Raw genomic sequence first — 27,053 nt, forward strand, 5'->3', positions numbered from 1 at the left:
AGCATAACCACAGGGCACTGGTTGCTTTGTTGATCACAGAATCAATCTGAGCATTCCAATTCAACTTGGCATCCAATATAACTCCTAGGTATTCGACCTGTTCACTAAGATGGATCTGTTCTCCACCAAGCTTGAACTCCTTTAGGTTGAACTTCCTCTTTCTAGTAAAAGGAACGATTACTACTTTTGACGGATTAAAGCTTAGGCCCTCCTTAATACACCAAGATTGGGTAAACTTTAGAGCCTGTTGCATTCTTTCTGAAATGATAGCGTCAAACTTTCCTCTAACTACGATGAGCCCACACCTTCGAAACCTTTCGCCTCTAGGCTTCTTAGAAGATCATCTACAACTAAAGACCACATTAGTGGTGAGAGGACTCCTCCTTGAGGACAGCCTTTCGTTGCCTTTACTGTTATAGATGAGCTTCCCAGCCCAGAAGTGACTTTTCTTTTTGCAAGCATAGTATGAATCCAGTTGACGATGTGCGTGTCGAAGTTCCTTTTCTTCATGGCGTCAACCATAGAATAATAGGATGCGTTGTCAAAAGCTCCTTCAATATCCAAGAAAGAATCAAGTGCGATTTCTTTAACTGAAAAGGATTTTTCGATTTTAGTCACCAAAGTATGAAGAGCAGTAACTGTTGATTTTCCAGATTGATACGCAAACTGAAAATTAGATATTGGATGCGTTAACATGTAAGTTGAATTGATGAAGTCATTCAATACCTTTTCCATAGTCTTCAGTAAAATTGATGAGAGACTAATGGGCCTAAATGCTTTTGGCTGCGTTTTATCACGCCTCCCGTTTTTCGGTATGAATATAACTCTTACCAATCGCCATTTTGATGGAATGTAGTTCAATCTTAAACTCGCCTTATAAATCTTAGTTAGAGACGGAATCAGCATTGCTTCACCGTTTTGAAAATGCCATCCACACCCGCAGATTTAAAAGGCTGAAAAGTTCTCACAGCATTCTCCACTCTGGCAATTGTGAAAATTTCATCAGCTATATCTGGTATGGTGTTTTCTGTTCTCTGAGACACTGGCAAGGTCTCTATAGAACACATTTCACCAACAGAATCAGAATTATCTGATTCCACACACAATACCGAACCTGAAAAATGTGTTTCCATTTTCCTAAATTGAGCAATGTCAAAATTAAAAAAAAATTCTCAAAAATTTCGTTTTCGAATTTTTTTTATTTATTTAAAGGGGGGATGTTTCTCAGAGTCTTAAACTATGTTAATCATCGATCGAGTTTCCACTTGCTGGATGGCAGCCACATATCCTTGGTCCAGAACGGAAGATGTTCCTGCAACCACTTCTGAGTGCGGTTCGAGGTGTGGCACGGAGCCCCATCTTGTTGAAATACAACATTTGGCTGCGGACCGTACTGTTCTTTGATCCACGGAAGAACATACTTACTTTAAATCCCGGTGTAGACCTCCGTGTTGACCTTGTCGCCTTCTGGAATGAACACCCGGTCCACTTTTTTGCCATCGGAAGCCACCAATCCAAACACCATAACGCTAGCAGGATGCTTGGTCAGATACACGTTCTTGTGCTCGTCGGCCATGTCTTTTACTGGAAGAGAACTAATATACCGGTCGGTTCTGGAATTTGATACGGGATCGACGGTAAACATGCTCTCGTCGGTGAACAGAATTACCGGATTTTTTCGCTTAAGGAAGTTCGAGATTTTCTTGCATCGTTCGACTCGTAGCTCCCGGATGCGGTTGGTAATCATGTGAGTTTTTTTCCCGTGCCCTCGATTTCGCCCGCAATCTTCCTTTACGATCTTCCGTGCCGTAAAGTCACTGATCCCATGTTCCTTTGCCATTTTCCTTATTGAACGCACTGGATTCACCCGAATCTTCCTTCTGATAGCAGACGTCCTGTGGCCACCGTCGCGGATAGTTGTCCTTTCTTTTCTCGGTCTAAAACCCTTTTGACGGTCCACCGGGACACTCCCACGGCGATTGAAATGTCTTTTTGCGACATTCGCGCGTGAGACAAATCACGAATACGCTGCCACTTCGTCATGGCGCAACTGTCAAACTAAGTAAATCATTTTCTTTTATACACAGCCTACTATGGTATAGGTTACGTGCATGCAAAGAAAACCAAGGTATTGTATGCACAGGTGAAACGGGAACCTAATTTGAACGATGGTGCAAACATTATCACGCATTACCGTATTATAAAGTTTCAGAGGGAGATATGGCAAAACCTCCATCATGACAATTAAGATTACCAAATTCAATCGTATGGCTTTCGCAAGAGTTTTCTGTAATCTCGCGACTATAGGAGTACTGTTTATATTTTCACACATTTGAATCCAAGACCGCCTCTTAGATTTCCGTATTTCATTATTAGTGAGATAATTTATTAGCTAGAGAAAGTTCTGAAGAGGATAGGTTGATAGTTCCGCTAGAGTACGGCAGTGTGAAAATTGTCCCATCATCTATTATAGTATGAGCTAGGTAAAGGAGTGTGCGTTTGACTAGTACTGTCGCAGTAATGGCCCTTTGTTCAATTTCAACTTCTATAGAGATTAATGACGTTTAACGCACGCACACTAGCAAGTGTATCACCGTGTAAAAGTTGTTTATCATTTTCCTTCGATTAACCTCAAAATTATATTTGATATCATCAGTCAATAACTGATGTTGCAGAGTAACTCTTCACATACAAATACTTTTATAAGTACCAATTTTAAAATTGTTGTAAACTGTGTTGTTCGTGAATGTGCGTAGGAGAACGGACGAAAAATCGCGTAAATCAATCCAAGTCTTCACATGTCGAATGTTCACACTCCAACTCAGCACCAGGAACTCCAGGAAGACGTACCCAGCTGGAAAGACAGCTCAAATGTTGCGTTTGAATTGTCGCAACCTTCGACCGCAAACCTGTTGTCGAACTTTGTTATCGCTGGAGGGAGTGGAGAAAATTTGCTCGTTTTCAAACAGCATGATGATGTGATTAAAAGGTAATTTAACTTATCCAAAATTGATCGTCAAAGGATTAACTTTTTTTTTAGCTTTGAAACAACAGAAGCTGGAAACAATATCGTCGGTGATAATACCACAAATAACGACAGCGGATACCTGACCAACAATGACGTGCTCGATAGTACGGGAGTAAGTGAAGGAATCTTTGGAGGTGAAAAGATTGATTCAAGCTTGACTGACCTTGCGTTCGTAAAAATTTGACATTTGACTTCAATGACAATAGTTCCATGGCAACTTCAACGAAAAATGGCACCAGGTGAAACTCCAAGACACGGTTCTGCATCAGATATCACCAGACCAGATTTTTCATTGATGATATTGCTGTGCAAGTCAACTTTTGAACGATACAGAGCGTTAACTGCAACCTCTTCATATTTTTTTTTTCATAAGAAGGAAATTCTACGGAGTATTGTTATTGATGGTTTTGAAATAGGAGTATAACAGACTTCTTTAAAAATTGATGCGGTGATACGGCCAGTGCGGAAAGTTAACCACCATTTGCTATCAACTTTGGTCCTGTGTAATGGTTTCAATTATATTCAGCATCTCTGGGTCCCTGTTCATATTTTTGTAGACGTTTTCAGCCAGACCTCTGAGTTGTTGGAGATTGTACATAGAGTTCTGAGGGTTGTATAGCAGTCGCAGGTTGTGCACCTCTAGGCCCAAACGAATTTCTTTGTATTTGGAACACGCCAAGCATTTACAATTTAAACCAGCATCCCCACAAAATTTTATTACTGCGGCAACGTTCAACTCATCGTGTTGGATAGCTTCTAGAAGAGCAACTTAACGAGTTCCATCTGAAGCATCAGGACATCTGTACGGATATGTTCGTAATACTTTCCGACGAAAATCTATATTCCCGTATCCCGTATAAGTCTGTAGTAATTGTCTGTAGTAGATCTGTCACAGAGAGCTGCAGAAAGCAAAAATAAACGTATGAGTTTTATAGCAAGTGCACAAGATGTGGATGAGTTAGATTACTACATAGATAGCGATGAAATGTAAGCTCCAACGTGGCTACAAGCTTCGAGAATTCCAATTAACCACTTTGTCAAGCAGTTTTGGCGTGACTTTCTACCAGCGATTTCACAAAACTGGACCAACTAATTTCTATTTTTTATAAAACGCACAAATTTTGGCTACTTTTCTCGAGGCTCTAGAAGAAAAAAATCTCAAAATAATGTTTTAGTGCAAAGATCGAGTGGTAGTAAACGTCATTTTCACTGCTCGAATGAAGTGGTTAATTGTACAATCACAGTGTGCAGCTAAGATGCATCCGTCTTCCTTCACTATAACCCACGGTTGAAGTGGCATTTCATTTAACGAGAATGAATGATGTACTCTTCCGTGAACTACGCCCGGAAACATTTTTCACCCACCCATTTAAAAAAAAAAAACGGCACGGCATCCATTCCTTCAGAACAGTCCTTCGGCATCCTCGTAAATGGGTTTTCATCCAGCACCAAGAATTGATAGATTCGGGCGAATGTTATATTTAGGGGAACCTCCTTCTGATTTGTTTTCACGGAATATGGATCGACTCTGCAAAGCTGAATTTTTTACTGGTAACGATTGGCAGCTTCTTTAGAGTCCTGTAATGAAAGTTTTGCTTGATAAAAGTTGTTCAGCAACTCGTAATTATTATTTTTCCAAATTTTTTTTTTTCACTTCTGAACAGCTTACCATACTTTGACAGCAATCTCTAATGAACAAAAACAAAATTTGTTGGCTTCGAAACTCAGAGGTTGCCTTGATCAAGAGAATATTTTTACGTCAAAATTCAAATTCATGCAGGTAGTTGGTCTATCTGTTTAGGTTGTCTTCATTTACAGCAAAGTTGAGTGTAGATGGAATGATTTTTATCAGCACTGCTCTTCAGAACTTTCTCTAGCTAAAAAATTAAGGCACTAAAGTTTCATGTTGATATGAGTATAGCATTTCCTCCCAACTCTGAAACCAAAAAACGCTTTGAAAATACGTAAAATTTCATTTATGTTTTGCCTTAAATGAATCTGAAGCATGTTTGTTTTTGTTTATGATCGGTTATAAACGTCATGCTCTATCACACCAGCGCAGTTTGAATACCTCCACTTGATATCGATATCATCTCGCTGTATCACATGATATATAGCGTAATGAGAACGGGATAAAAGGGTCTCTGATCTTGCCTGATGTTTTCGAAACTTCTGTACAGGTCTTTAAATTCTCCTAAAGCTCTTGATAGTGCTAAGCTTAATATAAATCCCAAGCTTCATCGAAAACAAATGAACTTCGGTAGAGCTCGGAAGCTACACAAAATTTGCCGCTATTTACATGTTCTTTGAAGTTACCCCAACTCTAGAGACTGTCATGAAGCTTACGGATCTTCTTTTCAAATATTCCCACATTTTCTTGATGTTCATGAAACTTTCTTGAAGCTGTTTCCCTGATGTTCTTTAAACTTCTGTGAAACTCCCAAAGATTTCTTAAAAAATCATAACTTCCCAGGAGTTCTTTGAACTTCTCTGAAATTTACGTAACTTCTTTAAGGTTCCCTCAAATTGAAAATAAAACGAAATTCAGTTCTAACATTTTCAATAGAATCCTCAAAAATTTTCCTGAAGGTAATGGTACTGCCGGTAAATTTATCGAAACTACTTCTTCAATGTCTTAAAACTGTGCCACAAGTCTAGACTTTCCTGATGTTTAACGTGTTTGCCTGATGTTATTCAAACTGCCCGAAAGAGCTCTGAGCTTATGTAAAGTTCTCATTTTATAAAAGTTCCCATTACTCTTCTGAACAGTGATGGAAAAGAACGCAATAACTCACTTTTCCTTTGGTGCTTCTTCTTGTGCTTTAGCAGATTAGCTTATTGCGTGCTCTCAACTGAGTGTTCTAGATGCACTTCCACAGTTATTAATTGAAAACTTTCGATGCCATTTTGCCATTAGTATAATTGTGTGGCAAGTACAATCATACTCTATGCCCAGGGAAGCAGGTAAATTTTCCACTACGCAAAATTCCTAGACCGGACTGGGAATTGAACCCAGTCACCTCCAACTAGGTCTTGCTCTGTAGCTGCGGATCTTTGATGAGTTTCGTGAAATATCACGAACTTTCCCAACACTGCTTCTGAAGTTAATTAAATGGCTATGAAGTTCCTAGAAGTTCCCATAATTTTCCAAATGTTTCAAAAACTTCTTTGAAGCTCGGGTAACTTTTTCCTAATCTCCCGAACTACTATGGAATTTCCTGTAGTTCCCTAAATATACACACTTAAACATTGCTACCGACTTCCGTAATTTATTACCGAACTATAAACAGCTTTTGGTATAACTTTTACTCTTATTTCAACATTTATTTAATTAAATTTCCATTTCAAACCAATATCAGGTTTGATTATTCAAGTCTGGCCAGCGTGTTGTTCAGAATAAATAAAAAGCCTGAATATTTCAGAACATTCCTAAACTTCTCGGAATATTTCATAATTCCTTTGGACTCCTTGGAAGTTGCAATCTACCTGAAGTTAATGCTCTAAAAGTTCTTCGGACGTTTCCGGAGATTCATGGAGCTGTCTTGTGTTTATTGGTACTTACCATTATGCGTCTATAAACTTCTCAAAATATCTGGACTTTCCTAAAGCGCTATTAGGACTGCCCATGAGATCTCTGATCTTTTCTGAAGATCTAAAGCCGTAGCTTCTCTGCGGTTCTTGGAATTTGTTTAAAGTTTTCACAGTTTTCCTAAAGTCCTGCCATTTCTCTTAAGCTCATGGAACGGCCTTGAAGCTCTGGAAGCGTCTCTGAAGTGCCCAAAAATTCTAAAGATCTTATCAACCCTCTGTCCTCGGAACATCTTTTAATAAAAAATTGTTTTGCCCTTCCTTGATTTTTCGGAGTTTCTGTGACGTTTCCCATTTTTTATGAAGTTCTCTAAGTTTCCTCCATGCTATCTGGACTATCTCTCCTAGAACGTTCTCGCTGTTTTCCTGAATTTAATGGAACTGCCTTAAAATTCCAGAAATTTACGTGAAGCACTCGGAACTTCCCGGAAGTTCCTGCAATTTTCCTGATTTTTTTACGGAACTAGCCTTAAGTTCTGTCGTCTTTATTCATTTTTCACGAACAGCTATCAGAAAATCGCTTATCGTGACTCATTGACAAAAGGCCGTAAAAATATTCGAGCCCTTTAACCCATCAACGCCTGGTGATCAGTAATTATTGTCGAGAAACTTGAGCTCAATAGCAGTACATGTCTTCACTAATATTGCTCTATGGACCAATCTCTTGAAAATGGTAAACAATTTAGTTCAAAAATGACTCACTAGGTGGTGTTAGTGTTTGTAGAAAACTTCGTTTTATCAACTTTTGTAGAATAAAGTTCTCGTGATATGTGTTGGATAGAAGGATGCGGTCTTCAGCAATTTTGTTAAGATTACAAAGAACAACACTACAGTGCACAGTGATATGATATGGATATGATATGGAACTACCACTCACTGTAGCTAGACAACTGTCGGTAATCTGTGGACTATCCTCGCTGTTCAACTTGATCAAGTTTAATAATCTCTAATTATACTCAACCTGCCTTTGTATGAAGGCCTAAAACAGTTTGCCGTGAGCAACATCGCCCACCTGCATCCATGGTATAAATGAGTATCGTCTTCCAACCGGTCAAAAAACAGACCGTCCAACAGCAGGGTGTCCCAATGAGCGGGGCGAAGAGCCCACCCTCTTTTCACGAAATGTTAAAAACAGGGAGTTGGCATTTCCACTGTCCCCATCCATTTTGCTTCAATCGGGTGCCTTGGTGGACACTCCCGTACCCAGCATTAAATGTTTCACATAATAATGGAATGAAAGTTAAGAGAAAAATAAAGGAAAGATCTCACCCGATATGTTGCAAAGGAATCAATGACATCACGATGATTTCGAAGAGCTCCCATAGATGTGCTGCTGCTACCTCCGGTGTTAAAAACAGCACTCTCGCCTTTCATTCCTGACATAGCAGCGTCAATCCCCATCAACCACGAAACACAATCTAGCTGCTCCAACTAGAGGGATCTCAGCAGAGAAAAAAGGACTGCGTCCACTTACCATCACCAATCACTCACGACGCAACGGCTTCAGTTCACCAGTACAAAGTCTGTAAGGCCGAGTCAACTCGCGACCAACACCAAAATCAGAAGCGACAACTCCAACGAAAACAAACGCGTCTAATAGCAGCCACGGCACACTTCGATTGCATTTTTGAAACACAACCTCAAAGCACAAACACAACGACGACAACATTCGACAAGCACCTTTCACCCGGGAGGCGGAACGCCAGAATAGAAAAAAAAATGCACACACAGAGCACGGCACGAGCTTAACTGCTAAGAGCACCGTCATGGGAGTCCACATACGAGTCCCTATGTCTATTTCCGAGCCCCATATAGCAACTTTTTCTTCCGACTGTTTCATCTTAGTATTGTTCTTTGATGATACTGCTTGTTGTCAGACTAAGGCCGCGGTCAGGGTAGACGCGACACGCGACGCGACGCGATGCGACTCACGCAAGGAATAATAATAAATAATAAGATTCTTTTGAATTGGTCGCGTCGCGTCTACCCTGGCCGTACCCTAAGGTGGCGGCCAGGGTAGACGCACAACGCGATGCGACGCTATACTACTCACGCAAGAAATAATAATAAAAAATAAGTTTCTTTTTTTATGAATTGATTTATTTATACAGGCTTAATCGAATAAACTTTACAGAGCCAAGTTATCATTTTCGTTAAACATACTTAATACTAATCTTAAAACTAGAGTTACAGGGATTGAACCGTATACTCGCGGTCAAGATTCTTTTGAATTGGTCCACCCTGGCCACCACCTACGACAAAGAAAATGGCTACAAATTATTATCACCATAAAATATCCGCCATTATATGTACTTACAACACGAAATTGTCTCACGAAAATAGACAACAGCACATTGCAATGCTACCATATTATGCACCATTATGAGTGAGGTACTCATCTATATTTTCAATGTTAAAATCACTTAGGGTTTACGTGAAATGCATATAGAATCTGTTTATGGCCAAATCACGTACGTTTGATTAAAAAAACCTAGTGGCTTTAAAGGGAATTCCCATTTATATGTACATAAGTGGTATCACGTAGACTCTACTTGTGTCATGTAAATTTGACATAAATAAGTGAAAAGAGAGACTCCACGTGATTTTTTACGTAACAATAACGTGTCTATTATTTTGAGTGTAGAGTTCTGGTGGACGCACCTAGGCACAAAAGAATTGGTAAATTCCATCCGGCGTCAACTTGAGGGTTAAGCTTCTTGTTAACGATTGAAAATTTCTCAAATATTGTTTCTTGTGTCCTTCCATCTAAATTTTTAAATCAAGCCCGCTCCCCTATAAAGTAACACCTAAGGGGAGACATCTGCAAATGTAATCGCACTTATATATAATAGTTCCAGTGCTCCAAAATTGCCGAAATTTTAAATGTGGGTTCCATTTAATTCGTAGCTTGAAGCAAATACCAAAATTTCAAGCAATTCTGAAACCACTACAATCATTGTTGCTATACTTTTCTTTTTTTTCTCAATAGAAAATAAATACGGTTTAACTGTGGTTACAACGCCCCAGCAGAAAATAGGCAATCAATTCCTGGTAATGTGATCGACATAATGCCATGAATGCCTCACATGCATTCGCGCTAAGCGATCGCAATCCGGTACATCACAAACGGATGCACTTGATGCCAGCAGCAGCTTCCCCCATTTGGTCGATCAAAAGCGATCACTTTCACACATCATTCCTCACCTGCCGACGCCGAAAAGCCCTCTTCTTACCCCCCACAAGCACCGGTTATAACAACCAATCCAAACATCATCAACTACCTACCTTCTACAAGATAACCAATGACCCTAACAACTCACAGAGTCCTCAGCACGGTAGTGTCCACTTTCGGTTTCTTCCCTTGGTGTTGTTGTTGTTGTTGTTGTACACCAGCCCTTCACAATCAAGTGTGCGCGGTTCGCATTGCTTTGAAGTGACACATCTCCCAGGTGATGGTGGTGGTGGTGGTGGTGGGTCGCAGGGCGATAACAGATGTCGACGGTGCGTTGTTTATGGGATAAAGAAAACGAAAACCGGGGCCACCACTTGCCGAGAAGTTGGGAAAAAATGGCAAAAATTGGAAAGCGCATCTCGCAAACATCGACCGCGCGCGCACGGAGATGTCATTCACTTGACTACTTAGCCTTAGCGGTAGCCCGAGCAGCTGCAAACAAGAATGCCAGTCGACCAGTCTATCACCATTTTTATAGAAAATTAGAAAACCGATCGCGCCCGGATGTGGGGATTGTGCGATTTTCCTCGGAAAAATGTCTCAACCTCATCCCATCGATCGAAAGTGACATAATTTCACTTTTCCGTCCATCTGTCCGTCTCCGCTGCGGAGTTGGTTGATTGACAAGTTTACTAATCGTGTGTCTTTTTCTTTCTTTTCTGCGAACCAGATAACGGTGGCCGACGATCAGGTGGAGGTGGTCAAAGCCATCAGTCCCGGCGATGAGGTGGAGAAGCGGGAGAACGATTCGGACCAGGTGGCACTGGAGTCGGTCGATTCGGACCACCAGGGATCGTCGTCGGTGCATTCGTTTCCGCAGCACATCCCGCTGTCGATAGGGCACGGGCCGGGACCGCAGCCGCATGGACCGGGCCCGGCTGGCCAGCACGGACCGATCCATGGCCATGGACCGAGTAGGGGTAAGTTCATTAAAGCAACATGCTTTTTCAAAATGTCGTGAGAGTCTCCATATCCAATCATGAAGCAGAAGGACTTTAAACTATGCCGGAAGTTTTGTTCCAATTGAATCCGGAAAGCGTCAACGAAAAGATGCTACTGATTATGAGATTATTGTACCGTATTTTGGGATCTTGGAAATAGAGAAGACAACCACGAATACTTTTTAAAACTTATATTGTTATCGGTTATCATAGTCGAACCGACTAAAACGAATAAAACGATTACCGATAAAAAAAAACGATACCATATACATACATTTGATAACTGAATGGCAGTGATGCCAGAAAGTATTTTGATCGAGCGTAAATAGTTTTACATACACATCATTTCTTCCCTCCTTTCGGAATGAATCGTCTACGGAGAGTACTTGCGGGGAGGGTGGCGTTCTCTTGTTGAACGACGCACGATGAATGGAGAAGAAGAACCGGGCTACCAGATGGCGTATGGAACTCTGGATAAGCTGGTTCAGCAGGAAACCCTCTAGGGTTCACGGGAGTTGATGGTACTCTAGGAACTGCAACACCGTTGTCGTCGTGGTACGTCCGGCTGACTTGACTCGTCCGCTTCGGATGCTTCGACCATTCGGTGATCGTTCGTACCGAGCCTCGAACGAATTTGATCGACGTGACACTTGAACCGTTTTCCAACGTAGTCGATTTCGTAGTGGAGATCTCCAAGTCGAGCTGCAATCACACCAGGAATCCACTTGTCCACACGGGAATTACCGGAGAGGAAATAGATCTGTTGTCCCGAAAGGATCGGTCAAAATTGGCTTGTTGCTTTGTCGTGACTCGCAGGTGAACGGTTTCAGGCTTGAGGAGATCTAAACGTGTTCTGAGTTTCCGTCCAAGGAACAATTTGGACGGCAATTCTCCGGTGGTTGCATGTGGAGCTAAGCGATACTGCTGCAAGAAATCATTCAGGTTTGAATGCAACGTCGACACTGTGATTCCCGTTGCCTTCAATGCATCCTTCGTCGTCTGAACGTACCGTTCGGCTTGGCCGTTCGTTGCAGGATGGTAGGGTGCCGATAGCTTATGGTACTTGACTCCACTTTTCTGCCAAAAACACTTTGAACTCCGCAGCCGTGAATTGCGGACCGTCCAGCGAGTCCTTTCATTTTCACAATACCAATGTGTGCTCCGTGGATATCCTCTGATACTGACGTACGGAGAACGAACGGTACAACCATAGAGGTAACTCTAAGACCAGAAGGTCCCAAAGAAACCTGCTCAACTTTATGGCTCAGCTCTGGTACTCGTTTCGGTCCCAAGCTAATCGATGCACTCCTCGAAACATAGGAAAATCTACGAATCCTTCATTTTATCTGTCGAACATTCATAGCGAATCAAAACAAACATAGTGTAGTACTAGAATTTTGACAAGAATGGGGTACGTTAATAAATTTGCTTGGGACCAATAGGCTAGTCAAGTAGTGAGCCAATTTTAAATCGTCATTTTCCAACCGGTGGTATAACCACTCGATGCTCAAATAGTAAACAGTTTGCAGCAAGCGAGTATTTTGCCTCCGGTGCTTTGTAGCCAGATCGTGACAGATAGGTGCCGGCTTCCAACAGTTGAACGATCTTGCCAAGACTAGGATCCTTGCGCTTGCGTTTCACGAAAAGACAGTTTGTTTACTACGCTGCTCGCTGGTGTTCGTGTGATTCGAGAGCAGTAGTCTGCATTGACGTTTTCTTTCGTTGATTTCGCTTGCGTTCGTGGCCAAAATCAAAGGAAGTTCTGGATCCTACTGCATCAGCACCTGCGGAGAGATGAGGGCTGATTTGATGTCTCTTCGTAAGCGCAGGTTTCCACTCAAAAGGTTCCCCTAGCAACATGTCACGCAGACAGCGAGATCGTGTGGAGATATTGGGAATGAAAGCGTTGTAGCGTTGGCTTCGATGTGTTGGTCCGATTTGTTCAACCCGTTTGTATCGATTTTATGACCCAGGCATTCAAGTACCGGGGTGGCGAAGACACTTTCGAGCGATTTAGACGTAAACCGTGGTGCTTCATTCTGTTGAATACTGCTGTGAGGACTACCAGCACTGTTTTCATTCGACGCTGCCAGATCGCAGGGATGTTTGCTGCTCCGTAGACCGCTCTAGTCGGACAAACCAACCCATGTGTTGGTGTGTTAAGCGTGAGAACTTGTAGAAACTCTATGTCGATTGGGAAGTGGGTGTAACCATCCGTCAGCTCCAGGTGACAGAAGATACTGACTCCTTTCATTTGGTGGAAGATGGACTCGATATTGGGAATCGAGTGTTCGTCGATGATCATCCGGGGATTTACCGTTGGCTTGTAACTACCGGAGATGCGTAGCTTTCCATTCTTCTTCACAACGATGTGGGTGGGGGACGCCCATTCGGAGTAGTCGATTCTCTCGTACACACCTGCTGCAAGCTTCTTGCTGATTTCTTGGGCATACTGGCTCTTCAATGCCAGTGGTACGTCTCGAGCTTTGGCGAAAACTGGAACTGCTCCCGGCTTCAGATGCACGGATGCGGGTGGACCAACTAGCATACCAGGAGTGTCACTAAAAACGTGTCACCGGACACGACGTACAAATCAGGTTTGCGAGTAGTCGTCACTGGAAGATGACCCAAACATTGAATGCGATGCCCAGTGTAACTGGAGAATTGTCAGTCTGTTCGCAGCAGTGCAAACGATGGTTTGATCGCACGTAATTTGGCTTCAATGATTATTCCACACGGTGCTCCGGTGGCCACTTCCATTTCCAACCCATGTCCGTCGATGGTTACTGTGTGGCATATATAAGCGCTAGTGTAAGCAGGTCTTAACTTGATGCTTATGAGTCAGCAAGCCGTGTACCATCCGTTGTAAGCGCAACAGTTCAATGCCGGTAAACGGAGGTTTCTATGGAAACGCTTCATCACATTCGGGCAATTCTCCACACACTTTCGGACCAGCTCTTCACAAAGTAAGCCGCACAGTTACGTTGATGACTCGCTTTCCAGACGTGATGACGGAATAAATTTTGCTCAGAGACTGAACGATATCTACTTGCGAAGCTGGTTGCTCTTCCGATTGCACTTCGGAGGTGGATTGGTCCTGGGATTTCTGCCTTCCGGATTTGCAGACTTTGGAGATGTGGCCCTTGCTTTCGCCACCACATCCACTACACACACTCTGCTCATGTGTTTGTTTGTTTTACACTTTTGTTTGTGTTGCCTTTGTTGATGTAACGAGGAGAAGCTGCTAGGGTTGACTCTTCGCGTCTTCGGCCGCCTCTGGAATCAACGATGCTCTTGCCGTTCACACCTCCTTGGCCGTGTTGCGGGTGGTTTCGAGTGTATGTGATAATCTCGTTACACATCAGCATCCTATCGAGGAATTCTCCATATTCGCAATATGTAGCACCTTGTTTGAGCCGGAGAACAAAACTGGAAACTGATTCGCCCTTCTGCTGCACTATTTCCCGGAACTTGATGCTCTCAACGTACTTGTCCCTTGCCTGGTCAAAGTGGCCCACTAATGCAGTACGGAGCTCCACGTACGGGATATCTGCCGGATCACGGGGACTCACCAGGAACTTGATGGCGTTGTTCAGCTCCGTACACATATGCCCATTCAAATCGGTTGAAATAATCCGAGACAGATGTGCTTTCCGAAGAACGAGACTCGGAGACGAAAAACGAGGGTTTCTTAACGGATGGCGCTGCCGGGGTTTCAGTTGGTTACAGTGCCTTCAACTGTTTCTGCCTCCATGGTAATTGGTACAGGTAGAACACAGATTTTCGACACCGATCGCTTACAGAAACCGCTAGCCGTCCCCGGGGTGACGGCCGTCCGATCCTGGATGAGTTTCCTCAATGCGTCCCATCCTCCATCGAATAGGGGGGTGTTGTCGGCTCGGATAACAACCAAGCTGCCGACAGTGACGTCGGCAGGTGGCTGCCACCATTTAGTGCGGACCTGAAGCTGAGTAAGGTATTCAGACCTCCACCTTTTCCAAAAATCTTGAAGTCGTCGTTGGGTGGCCTCCAGATCTTGCAATTTCCCGCACGATACCTGGGTAAAATCTTCATCCGGTAGCGCTTGTAAGGCAGAGCCTACCAAAAAATGTCCTGGGGTCAATGGTTGTAGGTCCCCGGGATCGTCGGATAGCTGTGTCAAAGGCCTGGAATTAAGGCAGCACTTCACTTGAGTTAGAAGCGTTACCATATCCTCGTAGGAAACCACTGTATCTCCAAGCACACGTAACAGATGTACCTTCGCCGATCGCACCGCGGCTTCCCACAACCCACCAAAGTGAGGCCCGCCGGGAGGGATAACCTTCTTCAACGCCAGTCCCTTGCTATGGCTTCGTGATGTACCTTGGTTTTCAATTTCCGTATAAGCTTCATCATCTGGTTCTTTGCACCAACGAAGTTGGTGCCAATATCCGAATAGAGGCTGGTACACCTCCCACGTCGCAACACAAACCTCCGTAATGCCTGCATAAATCGCGCCGTCGACAAATCGGTAACCAGTTCTAAGTGTACCGCCTTTGTCGAAAAACACACGAAGACTGACACGTAGGCCTTTACCGCTCGCTGCCGATAGCCCATCCGTACATATACTGGACCGAAGTAGTCCACACCTGTTGTTGCAAACGGCCTTGTTGGTGATACTCTAGTTACGGGTAGCTCCGCCATGAACTGTCGAATAGCCTTTGGCTTCGTGCGATAGCATCGCACACACTGATGGTAAACCGCTCTCGCTAAATTTCAACCTCCGTTGAATCCGGATCCAAATGGATTCCATCCGCCGTTTGTATTGCTCGACTTTCGTCAAGTAGGTCTTCCAAGACTGGTTCACAATTTGAGGCAAACTTCCGCAGTTCAAATCCACCTCTCCGCAACATCTCCTGCATCTGGATCCTTAGCTCTTTGGTGGTAGCCGGGTCAGCCGCTCCCGTAACGGCATCGTCCACATAAAAGTCTTCCTTTACGGCTTTAGCGGCTAATGGGAATCTGTCAGCTTCATCAGTTGCAAGTTGTAGTAACGTCCTGGTAGCCAGGAAAGGAGCAGGTTTTGTACCATAGGTTACGGTACATAGTTCGTATGTAGCAATGGGTTTGTCTGAGCTTGGCCTAAACAATAGGGCAGACACCGACTAACATAATTTGACAAGTGAGGCTTCGCAATATAATGGAACGAATTTCATCCTGAATAACGGGACCTGCGAGCAGCCCATCGTTGAGGGAAAATCCTGACGTCGTTTGTGCTCAAGCATCAAACACTTTTGCAACTGCAACAAATGCCGTGAACACGTTTTCATAGACGTAATTTTGTTTTTGAGCGAATAAACTGCTTTTGATTTTTTGATAGTTAATTACGTCTTTTCACCGAACTTTTTTAAACTTCCACGATCCCATATTGGAATAAGAAATCAAGATTTTAGACTTTGAGAAACTGTCAAAGGTTTAAAGACTTGGATGAACCTACAGGAAGAATTGCATAGAGAAATTCAATTTAAAATCGAATAATACCGAGGGTATCCTGAACAGAGTTTTTAGGCAGTTCTGGAAAGTATTCCTAAGATCGCAGTAGGCTGCGCTTGAAAACTGACGTGTCTTTCTTTTGCTGTGTATTTTTCGTCAGTGAATCAAACATGTTTTGCTTCAATTTGTTAATTTGTGTGCTGAAAATTAGTTTCAAGTGTTCATAAAGTTTTCATTTAGTGATATATCTTGTTTGCCTGTGTTTGCTTTTAATCTAACCTCCAAAATCTACGACGCAGCATCAGTTTCATTGTTCGTTGTCGATTTTCATTGCCTCCCGGGAGCTCTAAGTTCTTCGTCACCATGGGCGAGTTTGAACCCGGTCCGGTTGGTTAATAAGCCCGGGAACGTGCTGATAACGTGTCCGTCGCGAGTTTTGGTGGTGATTCGGTGGCTGACGTTGCCGTTAATCAGTAAGTTTTTTGCTTTCAAAAGTGCAAGGCTGCTGGTCTCTCGCCGGTGTCGGAGATTGCGTGCAATATGAAAGATGCCTGACTGGATACGCCCAAGACTGGACGGGTGGTAGCTGGTGGACGCGAAAGGTTCCTGGGGAAAGCACTAGACGTGAACCCATGGCCATGGCAATGCAAGACAATTTGTGTTCGTTGAAGTAATTATTACGACAAAGGTGAATCACGAAATGAGATGCAAAACAAGGATCAAATTAACATGGTGAGACCAGTCCAAATACTTTTTATAATTAAAAAAAAAAAACAAAAAACTAAAGTGCCAGGATTCAACAGAACATTATGAAACTGGAAGTGTGGGCGTAATACTAATATCCAATTTATAGAGGTAATGCATACATGCGGGGCTTATTGTAAGTGAAAGTAACCTCGGAATGGGCGTGACTCTCCAGACATTCTAAAATGGGTTGCTGGATCTGCAATAGAGCTATCACTTCCTAACTCCCGGACTAAAGCTGTCTACAATTACCTTAAATGCGACATTGTAGAGAAAGTTCTTCCATAATAACACTGCCGACCAGTGGGGTAAGAGGGAATACACACACACACTTCTAGAAAGCATACCTAAGAAATTTATAGAAGAATTCCAGGGTAATTCTGAAAATAATTCCAAGGGCAACTTCTGGTAAATCCAATGGAAAGTTATGAGGTAGCTATGAGCAGAATTCATGGTCAAAAGGAAATGCCCTGAAGAATTTTAACCAAATTCCAAAGAATGCATTCATTGAGAATGCAAAGGAACGCTGTGGAGAGTTCAAAATAAATTTTAATAGAATTCCAAGGGAAACTGGATCCAAAACTATTTCCAACATTATTATAGGAAGAATTTTAGTTATTCAGTAAACTACAAGGGGCAGATTACTTGGGAAATGCTGAGCTGAATTTATTGGGAGTAGTGGTTAGTAGTTTTGAGTAGAATTCCATGGTAGTTCCGAACTCCTGAGGAGAGTTTCAATGAAATTCTGACAACAACACCAAAGTAATCCTAACAATAATCGCAAGAGAATTCTGATTAAGTAGTTAAAGGAAATCGGAATATCATGCTATGTCCAAAGCATTTCCAATTCTGATCATATTTTCTAGGGAATTCAATGAAGAATAGCCTTGAACTTCTTAAAACATTCAAGGAGTATGTGGGGAGAATGTTTAATGATTGCAGAGGAGAAATCTTAGGCAATTTACAGGAGAACTCCGAAGACATCCAAGGTAATTTTAAGAAAAAATCCAATGCATGGTTATCCATCTGCTGAGTATTATTCCAAGGGAATATTACAGCGGATTATGGAGAAAAGTTAAGTATTGGTCAATTTTCAATTGGCCAATTTTTAAGCAGTCAATTTGTAATTCATCAATTCACATTCATTTATATCCAATTGGTGAACCAATGGAATTCAATTGGTAAATTTTCAATGAGTCAATTTTCAATTGGTCACTTTTCAGTTTGGTTAATTTTGAATTGGTCGAATTTTCAATTGGTCGATTTTCAATTGGCCGATTTTCAATTGGTCGATTTTCAATTGGTCGATTTTCAATTGGTCGATTTTCAATTGGTCGATTTTCAATTGGCCAATTTTTAATTGGTCCATTTTCAATTGGTCAATTTCCAATTGGTCAATTTTCAATTGGTCATTTTTCAATTGGTCAATTTTAATTTGGTCAATTTCAAATCTGTCCTATTTTCTATAGGTCCATTTTCAATTGATCAATTTTCAATTGGTCAATTTTCAATTGGTCAATTTTCAATTGGTCAATTTTCAATTCGTCAATTTTCAATTGGTCAATTTTCTGTTGGTCAATTTTCTATTGGTCAATTTTCAATTGGTCAATTTTCAATTGGTCAATTTTCAATTGGTCAATTTTCAATTGGTCAATTTTCAATTGGTCAATTTTCAATTGGTCGGTTTTCAATTGGTCGGTTTTCAATTGGTCATTTTCAATTGGTCAATTTTCAATTGGTCAATTTTCAATTGGTCAATTTTCAATACGTCAATTTTCAATACGTCAATTTTCGATACGTCAATTTTCAGTACGTCAATTTTCAATTGGTCAATTTTCAATTGGTCAATGTTCAATTGGTCAATTTACAATTGGTCAATTTTCAATTGGTCAATTTTCAATTGGTCAATTTTGAAATGGTCAATTTTCAATTGGTCAATTCTCAGTTGGTCAATTCTCAATTGGTCAATTTTCAATTGGCCAATTTTCAATTGGTCAATTTTCAATTGGTCAATTTTCAATTGGTCAATTTTCAATTGGTCAATTTTCAATTCGTCAATTTTCAATTGGTCAATTTTCAATTGGTCAATTTTCAATTGGTCAATTTTCAATTCGCAAATTTTCGATTGGTCAATTTTAAATTGGTTGATTTTCTTTTGGTCGATTTTCAATTTGTCAATTTTCGATTGGTCAATTTTCAAAAGGTCAATTTTCAAAAGGTCAATTTTCAATTGGTTAATACTAAAATGATCAATTTTCAATTAGGTAAATTTTCTAACGGTCAATTTTGAACTGGTCAATTTTCAATTGGTCAACTTTTAAATAGTCATCCACCTTCATTCAATCACAATCTAACCGCTCTTTTCCTCCCCTCCACCCCACAGGTTCCCCTCACGGTCACGGTCAACTGTACGGTCCTCCACCACCTCAACAGCAGCTGCCGGCGGCTCACGCCTACCACGGGCCACCACCTCCGCTGCCTCCGCAACAGAAGCTGCAGCAGAACGATCTGGGTCCGGAGAAGCTCTACGGTGCTCCCCTCGGCGGGAACGACCTGTGGTCTTCACCGCTCCAGGACATGCCCAAGATCGTTTCACTGGACGTGAAATGTGAAAAGCAGGGCATGAAAGTGTTCGTCCAGTTCGATAAACCATTCTTCGGAATCATCTTCTCCAAGGGGCATTACAGCAATATCAATTGCGTTCACTTGCCAGCAGGGCTGGGCAAGAGTTCGGCTACTTTCGATATCGGAATACACGCGTGTGGAACGGCTGGCAACACGGATCAGGCGTTGTACAACGGGTACTCGGGAACGGAATCGGGATCGGGATCTTACTTTGAGAATATAATTGTGCTACAGTACGATCCTCAGGTGCAGGAAGTTTGGGATCAGGCCAGAAAGCTGCGCTGTACGTGGCACGATCAGTACGAGAAGAGCGTGACGTTCCGGCCGTTCCCCGTGGATATGTTGGACGTGATTCGGGCGGACTTTGCCGGAGATAATGTGGGCTGCTGGATGCAGATTCAGGTCGGAAAGGGACCATGGGCTTCGGAGGTCTCCGGATTGGTGAAGATCGGACAGACAATGACGATGGTGCTGGCGATCAAGGACGATGATAGCAAGTTCGACATGCTGGTGAGGAACTGTATGGCTCACGATGGTAAGCGTGCTCCGATTCAGTTGGTGGATCAACGAGGCTGCGTCACCCGACCGAAGTTGATGTCTCGGTTTACAAAGATCAAGAACTTCGGAGCAAGCGCTTCGGTGCTGTCGTATGCTCACTTCCAAGCATTTAAGTTCCCCGATTCGATGGAGGTTCACTTCCAATGCACGATTCAGATCTGTCGCTACCAGTGTCCGGAGCAGTGTACCGATCCTGGTATTCTGGATGTTCATCACTTGTCCGGAGGACCGGAACATCAGCAGTACGGACCGCCACCACCACCACAGTCGCTGGATGCCCATGTGTTCGCCAACCGGAAGCGGGACGATCGTCGCATCCGTCGAACTCGTGCCGCTGGCGATCAGGAAGAGAAGGAAGATGTCGGAATGAAGCGTATCATCCGGGTTGTGTCACCGGGAGATTTGACATTCCCGATCGGTAGCCAGAACAGTACCAACGACTCCACCATGATATTCCCGGCTCGCGAAGAGGGTCTGATCTGCATGACGACTCCGGGATTCACGGTAACGATCGTTATCCTGCTGTCGATCCTACTGGCCTCGTGTGTGACGTCCGCGTTCCTGTGCATACGGCTGAAGCCGTTTTCGTTCTCATCGAGGAAAGAACGAGCGGTTTCGTTCACCAATCCACACCTGAGCCCGTCGACGGCCTCGATCGTATCCAGCGGACCCAGCTCGATGGTCAGCGGTACGCTCAAGTCCACCAAGTCAGTCAAATCGAGGAATTTCTACTCGTAGAAGACTGATCGCATGGTACATCTACGTAAGCACACACTCACAAGCACACAGAAACACAATAGTTGACATATGAAGCTAACACATACACGTATACAAACACAGTAATGCACATAACTCTAATCTGTAAGTACAAGGTTCTCAGTGTTGAACGCAACTCCTCCATCTAATCACAAGTCACAAGGAAAAATAGACAAGACAAAAACAAACAAACAATAAACTCTGAACGAATGTCGGTGCTTTTAGGTTGTTAATATGAAATTCTGGAGCTGAGCTGGTAGAAGTTATTAACAAATACAAGCTAGAGAAAACAAAACGAAATGTTAGTAGACAATCAGTACTTTACTCTATTTATTCTAGATAGAAAATTTAGTCAATGCCAGCCGGAACGCGCAAGTGACAGTTGTTTTCGTTAAGTTTCTGTTTTGACGCAACGTGCTTCGTTGAATGTTGTAGTGTTGTTATTGTTGATGTTTGAAAAAGAAAAAGAAGAAAAAACACGCAAAGAACGCTAGTAAGAACAAAGTTCATCCAGGCGCAGGCGAAACGAGAAATCCAGTAGTAGGCTAGGGGTTAAGTTTGCTAAGCGAATGTCTGACAGGCGGGAGGCTTTCTTTCTGTCATTCGCGGTCGCTTGACATATGAGGAATTTCACCCCGCGAAGGACGCCGCGGGGCAGAAAGAAAGTGCCGGCCTCCAGAAATGGGTCGCCATATTTATTTTTAATTAACTTTTAAAGAACACACGTTTAGTAGCGGAGCACTCGTCTCTTGATTTTTCGTTTTTATTTTTATTTATGTTTGCTAAAGTACTTTTTAATGTAGGGTGTCTTCTTCCGTGTATTTCTTCCATTTACTCACACAACCAATTCCAATGGTTCCACTTTGCGACCCCCCGCTCTCCCCATGGAAACCGAACCCACGTGTCAACCGTGGGTTGCTTCGATCGGGAGAAACTGGTCATATTTAAATACCTTCCAAGACATCTTCTCTATCTCAGGTTGCTGCTCGATTTGCTGGCAGCGAAAGGTTCTGTTTTGGGACTCCGTAAACAAATAAAAGTAAAAAAAAATCGGAAATCAAACACTCACTCAAACCCACCTCCCCACCACCACCATCAACGTCATCACATTGTGGAACCATTGAAAGCGAGAAATGCAACTTGCTCTGTAGCATTAAAACAAAGCGCGCGAGCGCACGAGTATACTCTAATCTTCCCCCTCTCTCCTCGTATTTATTTACTTAACTTATTTTAAACCATAATCACAAACATACGCCACTTATTTATCGAGCTAGCTCAAAACTGACATTACTTATATCGCTCTGTTCACTATTACTTTAACGCTAAACGCCGAGGCACGCGGTCATATTTTAAAAATGTGACCCGTCTTCGGGAGTAAACACTATCACCTCTGTCCCCTTAACCCACTAACCTCGAACCTGAATGATCCCTCATGTTGGAAAAAAAATAGGAGTTCAAAATCTATGCCTTCGCAATACCCTCTCCCCACTCACCTGTCTACATTTAAGTGAAAATTGATATTTATTTGATAGTTGTTAAGGTCCGATTTAATCATTTAAACACACAGCATAAAGAACTATGAGCTATTAATTTAGTGACATTGTTTTTCCATTCCAGCTTCGAGTTGAAGTGTTTCTTTAATAGAAATATATAAGCAATTATATATTTGAGCGAGTAAAATGTATCATATTTATACTCTACAATCGTGCTAGCTAACTAGGACTTAAGTAACTTATTCTCTAGCTAATTAATGTGAAACGATATCCCCTGAATCCCCATGAAATCCCTGAACGTCCCTCAATAGCCCCCAGTGAAATAAATGATAACTTAATAAATGTATTTGATGGATATCCGTGAAACGATTGTGCTGAATTTATCTGAGCAATAAAGATTATTTTAAACAGAACAGAAGGGACCTACAGTGTAGCATGATGATATCACCAACCAACTTTCCACCCCCTGAATTCTTTTTCCGGGTAAGTTTCCACTAAGTTTCATCTAGAGGGAAGGTAATGTTATGGTGAAATTTAATGGACAAGTTTAAAATGAATCTACATGTCTGCTGCAGAAAAGCATTGATACACGCAGGCTTATCGCATATTAGCTTATTGAGTTCTCAAAATTTAGTGTTCTAGATGCACTTCCACAGTTATTGTCACAGAGCTTTCTACGCCTGTACCACTTTTGCATTAGTATAATTGTATGGCAAGTACAATCATACTCTATGTCCAGGGAAGTCAAGAAATTTTCCAACCCAAAAAATTCCTAGACCGGACCGGGAATCGAACCCAGTCACCTCCAGCATGGTCTTGCTTTGTAGTTGCGACTTTACCGACTGAGCTAAGGGAGGCTAAATTCACTCCGCACAGTGTGCCAAAAACTAGCTTGAGCACACCTGGGCACATTCATTGGCACTTTTTGGCACCCATGGTTACAATTTTTCTGATCTGATGAACGAGTAATGTATTTGGAAACGATGACAATAAAGCTAGCGACAAACAGACTGACACCGTTTGATGTTTGGTCAACAGATACGTCGAGATGTGTGTCAGTCCACTAAAGATCAGTGCTGAAAAGACGTAAATCAAGCTGAACGTTGCATTAGGTCCTAAGTAGCATTGATCGATTCTCTTCATCGACTTTCTCTTTCGTTAATAACTTGGGTATAGAACCGTTTTTTGTCATATTTGTCGTATTAAAAGATAGATAATAGCTTCTTTCGTCGATCTGTGAGCTGAACATAGATATGAATGTCTTAACATGGTCGTGAGGATGCAAAGAGAAAGTCACCGAAGAGAATCTGTTATTGTTACTTAGAGCCTAATGCAATGTTCAGCTTTAAATGTCCCCAATACAGCCAATGGATACCACCAGAGGTGATAATCAATCCATAATAGATGGTTCCACCAATGATATGCCCCAGTGGATACCGACTCGTCTAACCACGTCAGAAACTTACACTCAAAAAATTCCACACGTCATCATCATGTGTCTCACACTTAATTTTGCGCTTATTGTGAAACACATCCATTTCATGTGTGAATCTTATGGATTTGAATTGTGACAAACTTGGATTCTATGTGTCTCATATGGTGATATCAATAGCTTTGTACATCATAGTTCAATATTCTACAATATTCTACTTTATCGACTTCTACTGTACCGACTCTAAAAATGAATCGACAAATATATAAACAAAACTGTCAGAAGCCAGAGCTTTCACATATCTTTTTAATGGGTCTGATTTGGGATTCGAGCATGGACTGTTGGGTTGGGATGTGCAGCTGCCGGAGTCTTCGTTCGATCTAACTGTACCACGGTTGTTCTCATATATGAGGTGGGTTGATAGGATAAAGCCACTCTATCAAGACATACGTGAGGGCTAGATCTCCACACCTTGTATAGACCAGGTTGGGGCGAGTCGATCTACCGTGCGCCACTCTATATTGTGTACACTCTTTGTCTACTTACCGAAATCCAACAGAGAGCGAGAAAGCAGAAGCATCATTACTTGAGCGAGTGTCCAACAGGTAAGACGCGTCCGGGTCAAGGATGCAAACTAACGGAATGGATGGTTATCTGATGGCTGATCGCATCTTCACAGAACCTGATCTCATAAATGTCGTGGATGGAGTAAATTAATTCCACTCTCAAACAGAAATCAAGCTGAACATTGCATTAGGTCCTACGTAACATTGATCGATTCTCTTCGGCTTGAAATAGCTATTAATATAAAAAAGCGTGTATAGCAAAAATCAGCAAGCCGAGAAAAATGCGCTTTAAGTTTGCTTTGTGTAATGTTTTTAGATTATTTTAAGAGTGCATTTAGGTGATCGAAGTTAGCCTTCGATTTCACAGGTCAAATGTCGACAACGGTATCACCAAAACATGTGAACACAGGGCACAGGCACTGGCTTTTTAACCAAAAGTAAGTTAGTTGTACCCAACAGTAGGTAAATATGATGATACTCAACGTTGGGTTCCCACACTTTACTACCCCAGTTGGGTGGTTTTGCTCCTCCGTTTTTGACAACATTAGAAGGAGAAAAGAAGACAAACTAGTCACAAGTAGGTAAAAGTGACTTTTCCGTTGGGTACTTTTTTCTTACCGTGTAGAATAGGAAATGTTAATCGATTTGCTTGGGACCAATAGGCTAGTCAAGCAGTGAGCCAATTTAAAATCGTTAATTTCGTATTGATTGTTGGTTTTACTGTAACATTTACTTATTTAACGTATTTTTCCGGAGAGTACGGTAAGTCTTCTTCTACTCAATGAGGATGTTGGTTTGCGTGGGCGAGCCTTGAATTTCTAGAAATCATCGATAGAAGTCATTGTTTACAAAAGCTGTTAGGCCCTAATTCCAGCTCTATCTAGAGTTGTGTTCAAAATAATAGCAGTGGTTAGATAAACAAATAAAAAGTAGAATACTTCCAAGTTTATGCATTATTCCGAAATTTATTTCAAAGTCCACAATTACAAGAAGTTTTAAAACACTGACACAGGGTTTCATTTTAAATAACTCATTTATTTGTTATCAGAATTTTAGTATATTCAAAATAGTCATTGTTAAAAAAATAGCTAGCAGTATATCAATTCAACACTAGAAAACCATAAATACAACAATAAAAGGTTATCAACTTCTTTCAACTTACGAATACACTTCAGTACTTTGTAGCATAACCGTTGTTTTTTTTTTATAACGGCCACGCATCGTTTCTGTATTGAATCCACAAGTGCTTGACATCGAGAGACAGGTATTGCGGCCCAGGAATCGCGAACTACCGACCACAACTCTTTCATATTTTTGACATGGCTTCAGAAACTGCGTATTTGACATCTCCCCATAGGTTTTTCAATTGGATTGAGGTCAGGAGATTGCGCTGGCCACTCCATAACCACAATCTTCTTCGCTTGAAACCATGTCTTAGCACGTTTACTTGTGTGTTTTGGATCGTTGTCCTGCTGGAATACCCATTTCAGCGGCAACTCTTCCTCAGCATAAAGCAGCATTACTTCATCAAGGATTTTGATGTACCCATGTTGATCCATAATGCCAGGTATACGATCTACCGGTCCAACACCATAGTAGGAAAAGCAGTTTTACCATAGAGGTAACTCTAAGACTAGAAGGTCCCGAAATAAAGTGCTCAACTTTTTGGCTCAGTTCTGGTACCACAAACGAAGTGACAGACGGAGTGGCTCGAAAACTTTGGTGACGCACCTGCTATTGCAATTTTTCAGTGTACCACATGGTAACACCACTACTATTGGATTGTATCACATGGCAACACTACTAATGGATTGTACCATAGAGGTAACTCTAAGACTAGTAGGTCCCCATGAAACGTGCTCAAATTTTTGGCTCAGCTCTGGTACTATCTTCGGTCCCAAGCTAATCGATTAACCCCTCGAAACATAGGAAAATCGAATAACCCCTCATATTATCTGTCAAACTTTCATAGCTAATCAAAACAAACATTGTAGAGTACTAGAATTTTGACTAGAATGGGGTACTTTAATCGTACTTGACCAAAAGGCCAATTTAAAATCGGTAATTTCGTATTAATTGTTGGTTTTACTGTATTCACCGTAAACTGTGGTTGGTATTCCGTGCCAGGTGGACGTCTTACATATTGACAACGACCTTTTGTCCCAAATAGCATTATTTTGGACTCATCAGTCCACAAAACATTTCGCCATTTTACTCTGGACCAGTCGACATGGAGTTTAGCAAACTTCATGCGATTTGCAACATGACGTTTTGTCAACAGCGGTACCTTTCAGGGACTACAGGCATACAGTTCCATCAATCGTCGCCTATTACAGTCGCATACAGTCCATCAATCGTCGCCTAATAGTGACAGTGCTCACGCTAAGGTTCAGATCATCTTTAACCTTTCTGGAGGTCGTAGGTGGATCAATCCGTGCCAGTTTTATTATCTTTCTGTCGATGCTGTGGGAAGTACAACGCTTCCAGCCTTGCCTTTCCATTTTAATGCATTGCTTATCATTTTAGCGGAGCATCCCACTGTTTCCTGTATCTCCTTGTAAGTTTTACCTTGCTTGATTAACATTTTTATCTCGTTCCGCTGCTCCTCGCTACAATCA

At 42.0% G+C, this 27,053-nt stretch overlaps 1 protein-coding gene across 1 annotated transcript in view; it reads left to right on the forward strand.

Moving 5' to 3' along the window:
* The window catches only part of dy (dusky), a 102,379-nt gene extending 81,240 nt beyond the window's left edge, over positions 1-21,139 (forward strand). Inside the window, exons 2-3 of the mRNA XM_065230009.1 lie at positions 10,519-10,768; positions 19,389-21,139. Coding sequence (XP_065086081.1) covers positions 10,519-10,768; positions 19,389-20,926 — 1,788 coding nt within the window. The 3' untranslated portion in view covers positions 20,927-21,139. The remainder of the gene's footprint in view (positions 1-10,518; positions 10,769-19,388) is intronic.
* The last annotated feature ends 5,914 nt before the right edge of the window (positions 21,140-27,053 follow it).

The sequence above is a fragment of the Ochlerotatus camptorhynchus genome, unplaced genomic scaffold (genome assembly GCF_037179485.1).
Source record: "Ochlerotatus camptorhynchus isolate MF236.1 unplaced genomic scaffold, CSIRO-AGI_Acam_v1.1 ptg000325l, whole genome shotgun sequence".
Lineage (NCBI taxonomy): Eukaryota > Metazoa > Arthropoda > Insecta > Diptera > Culicidae > Ochlerotatus > Ochlerotatus camptorhynchus.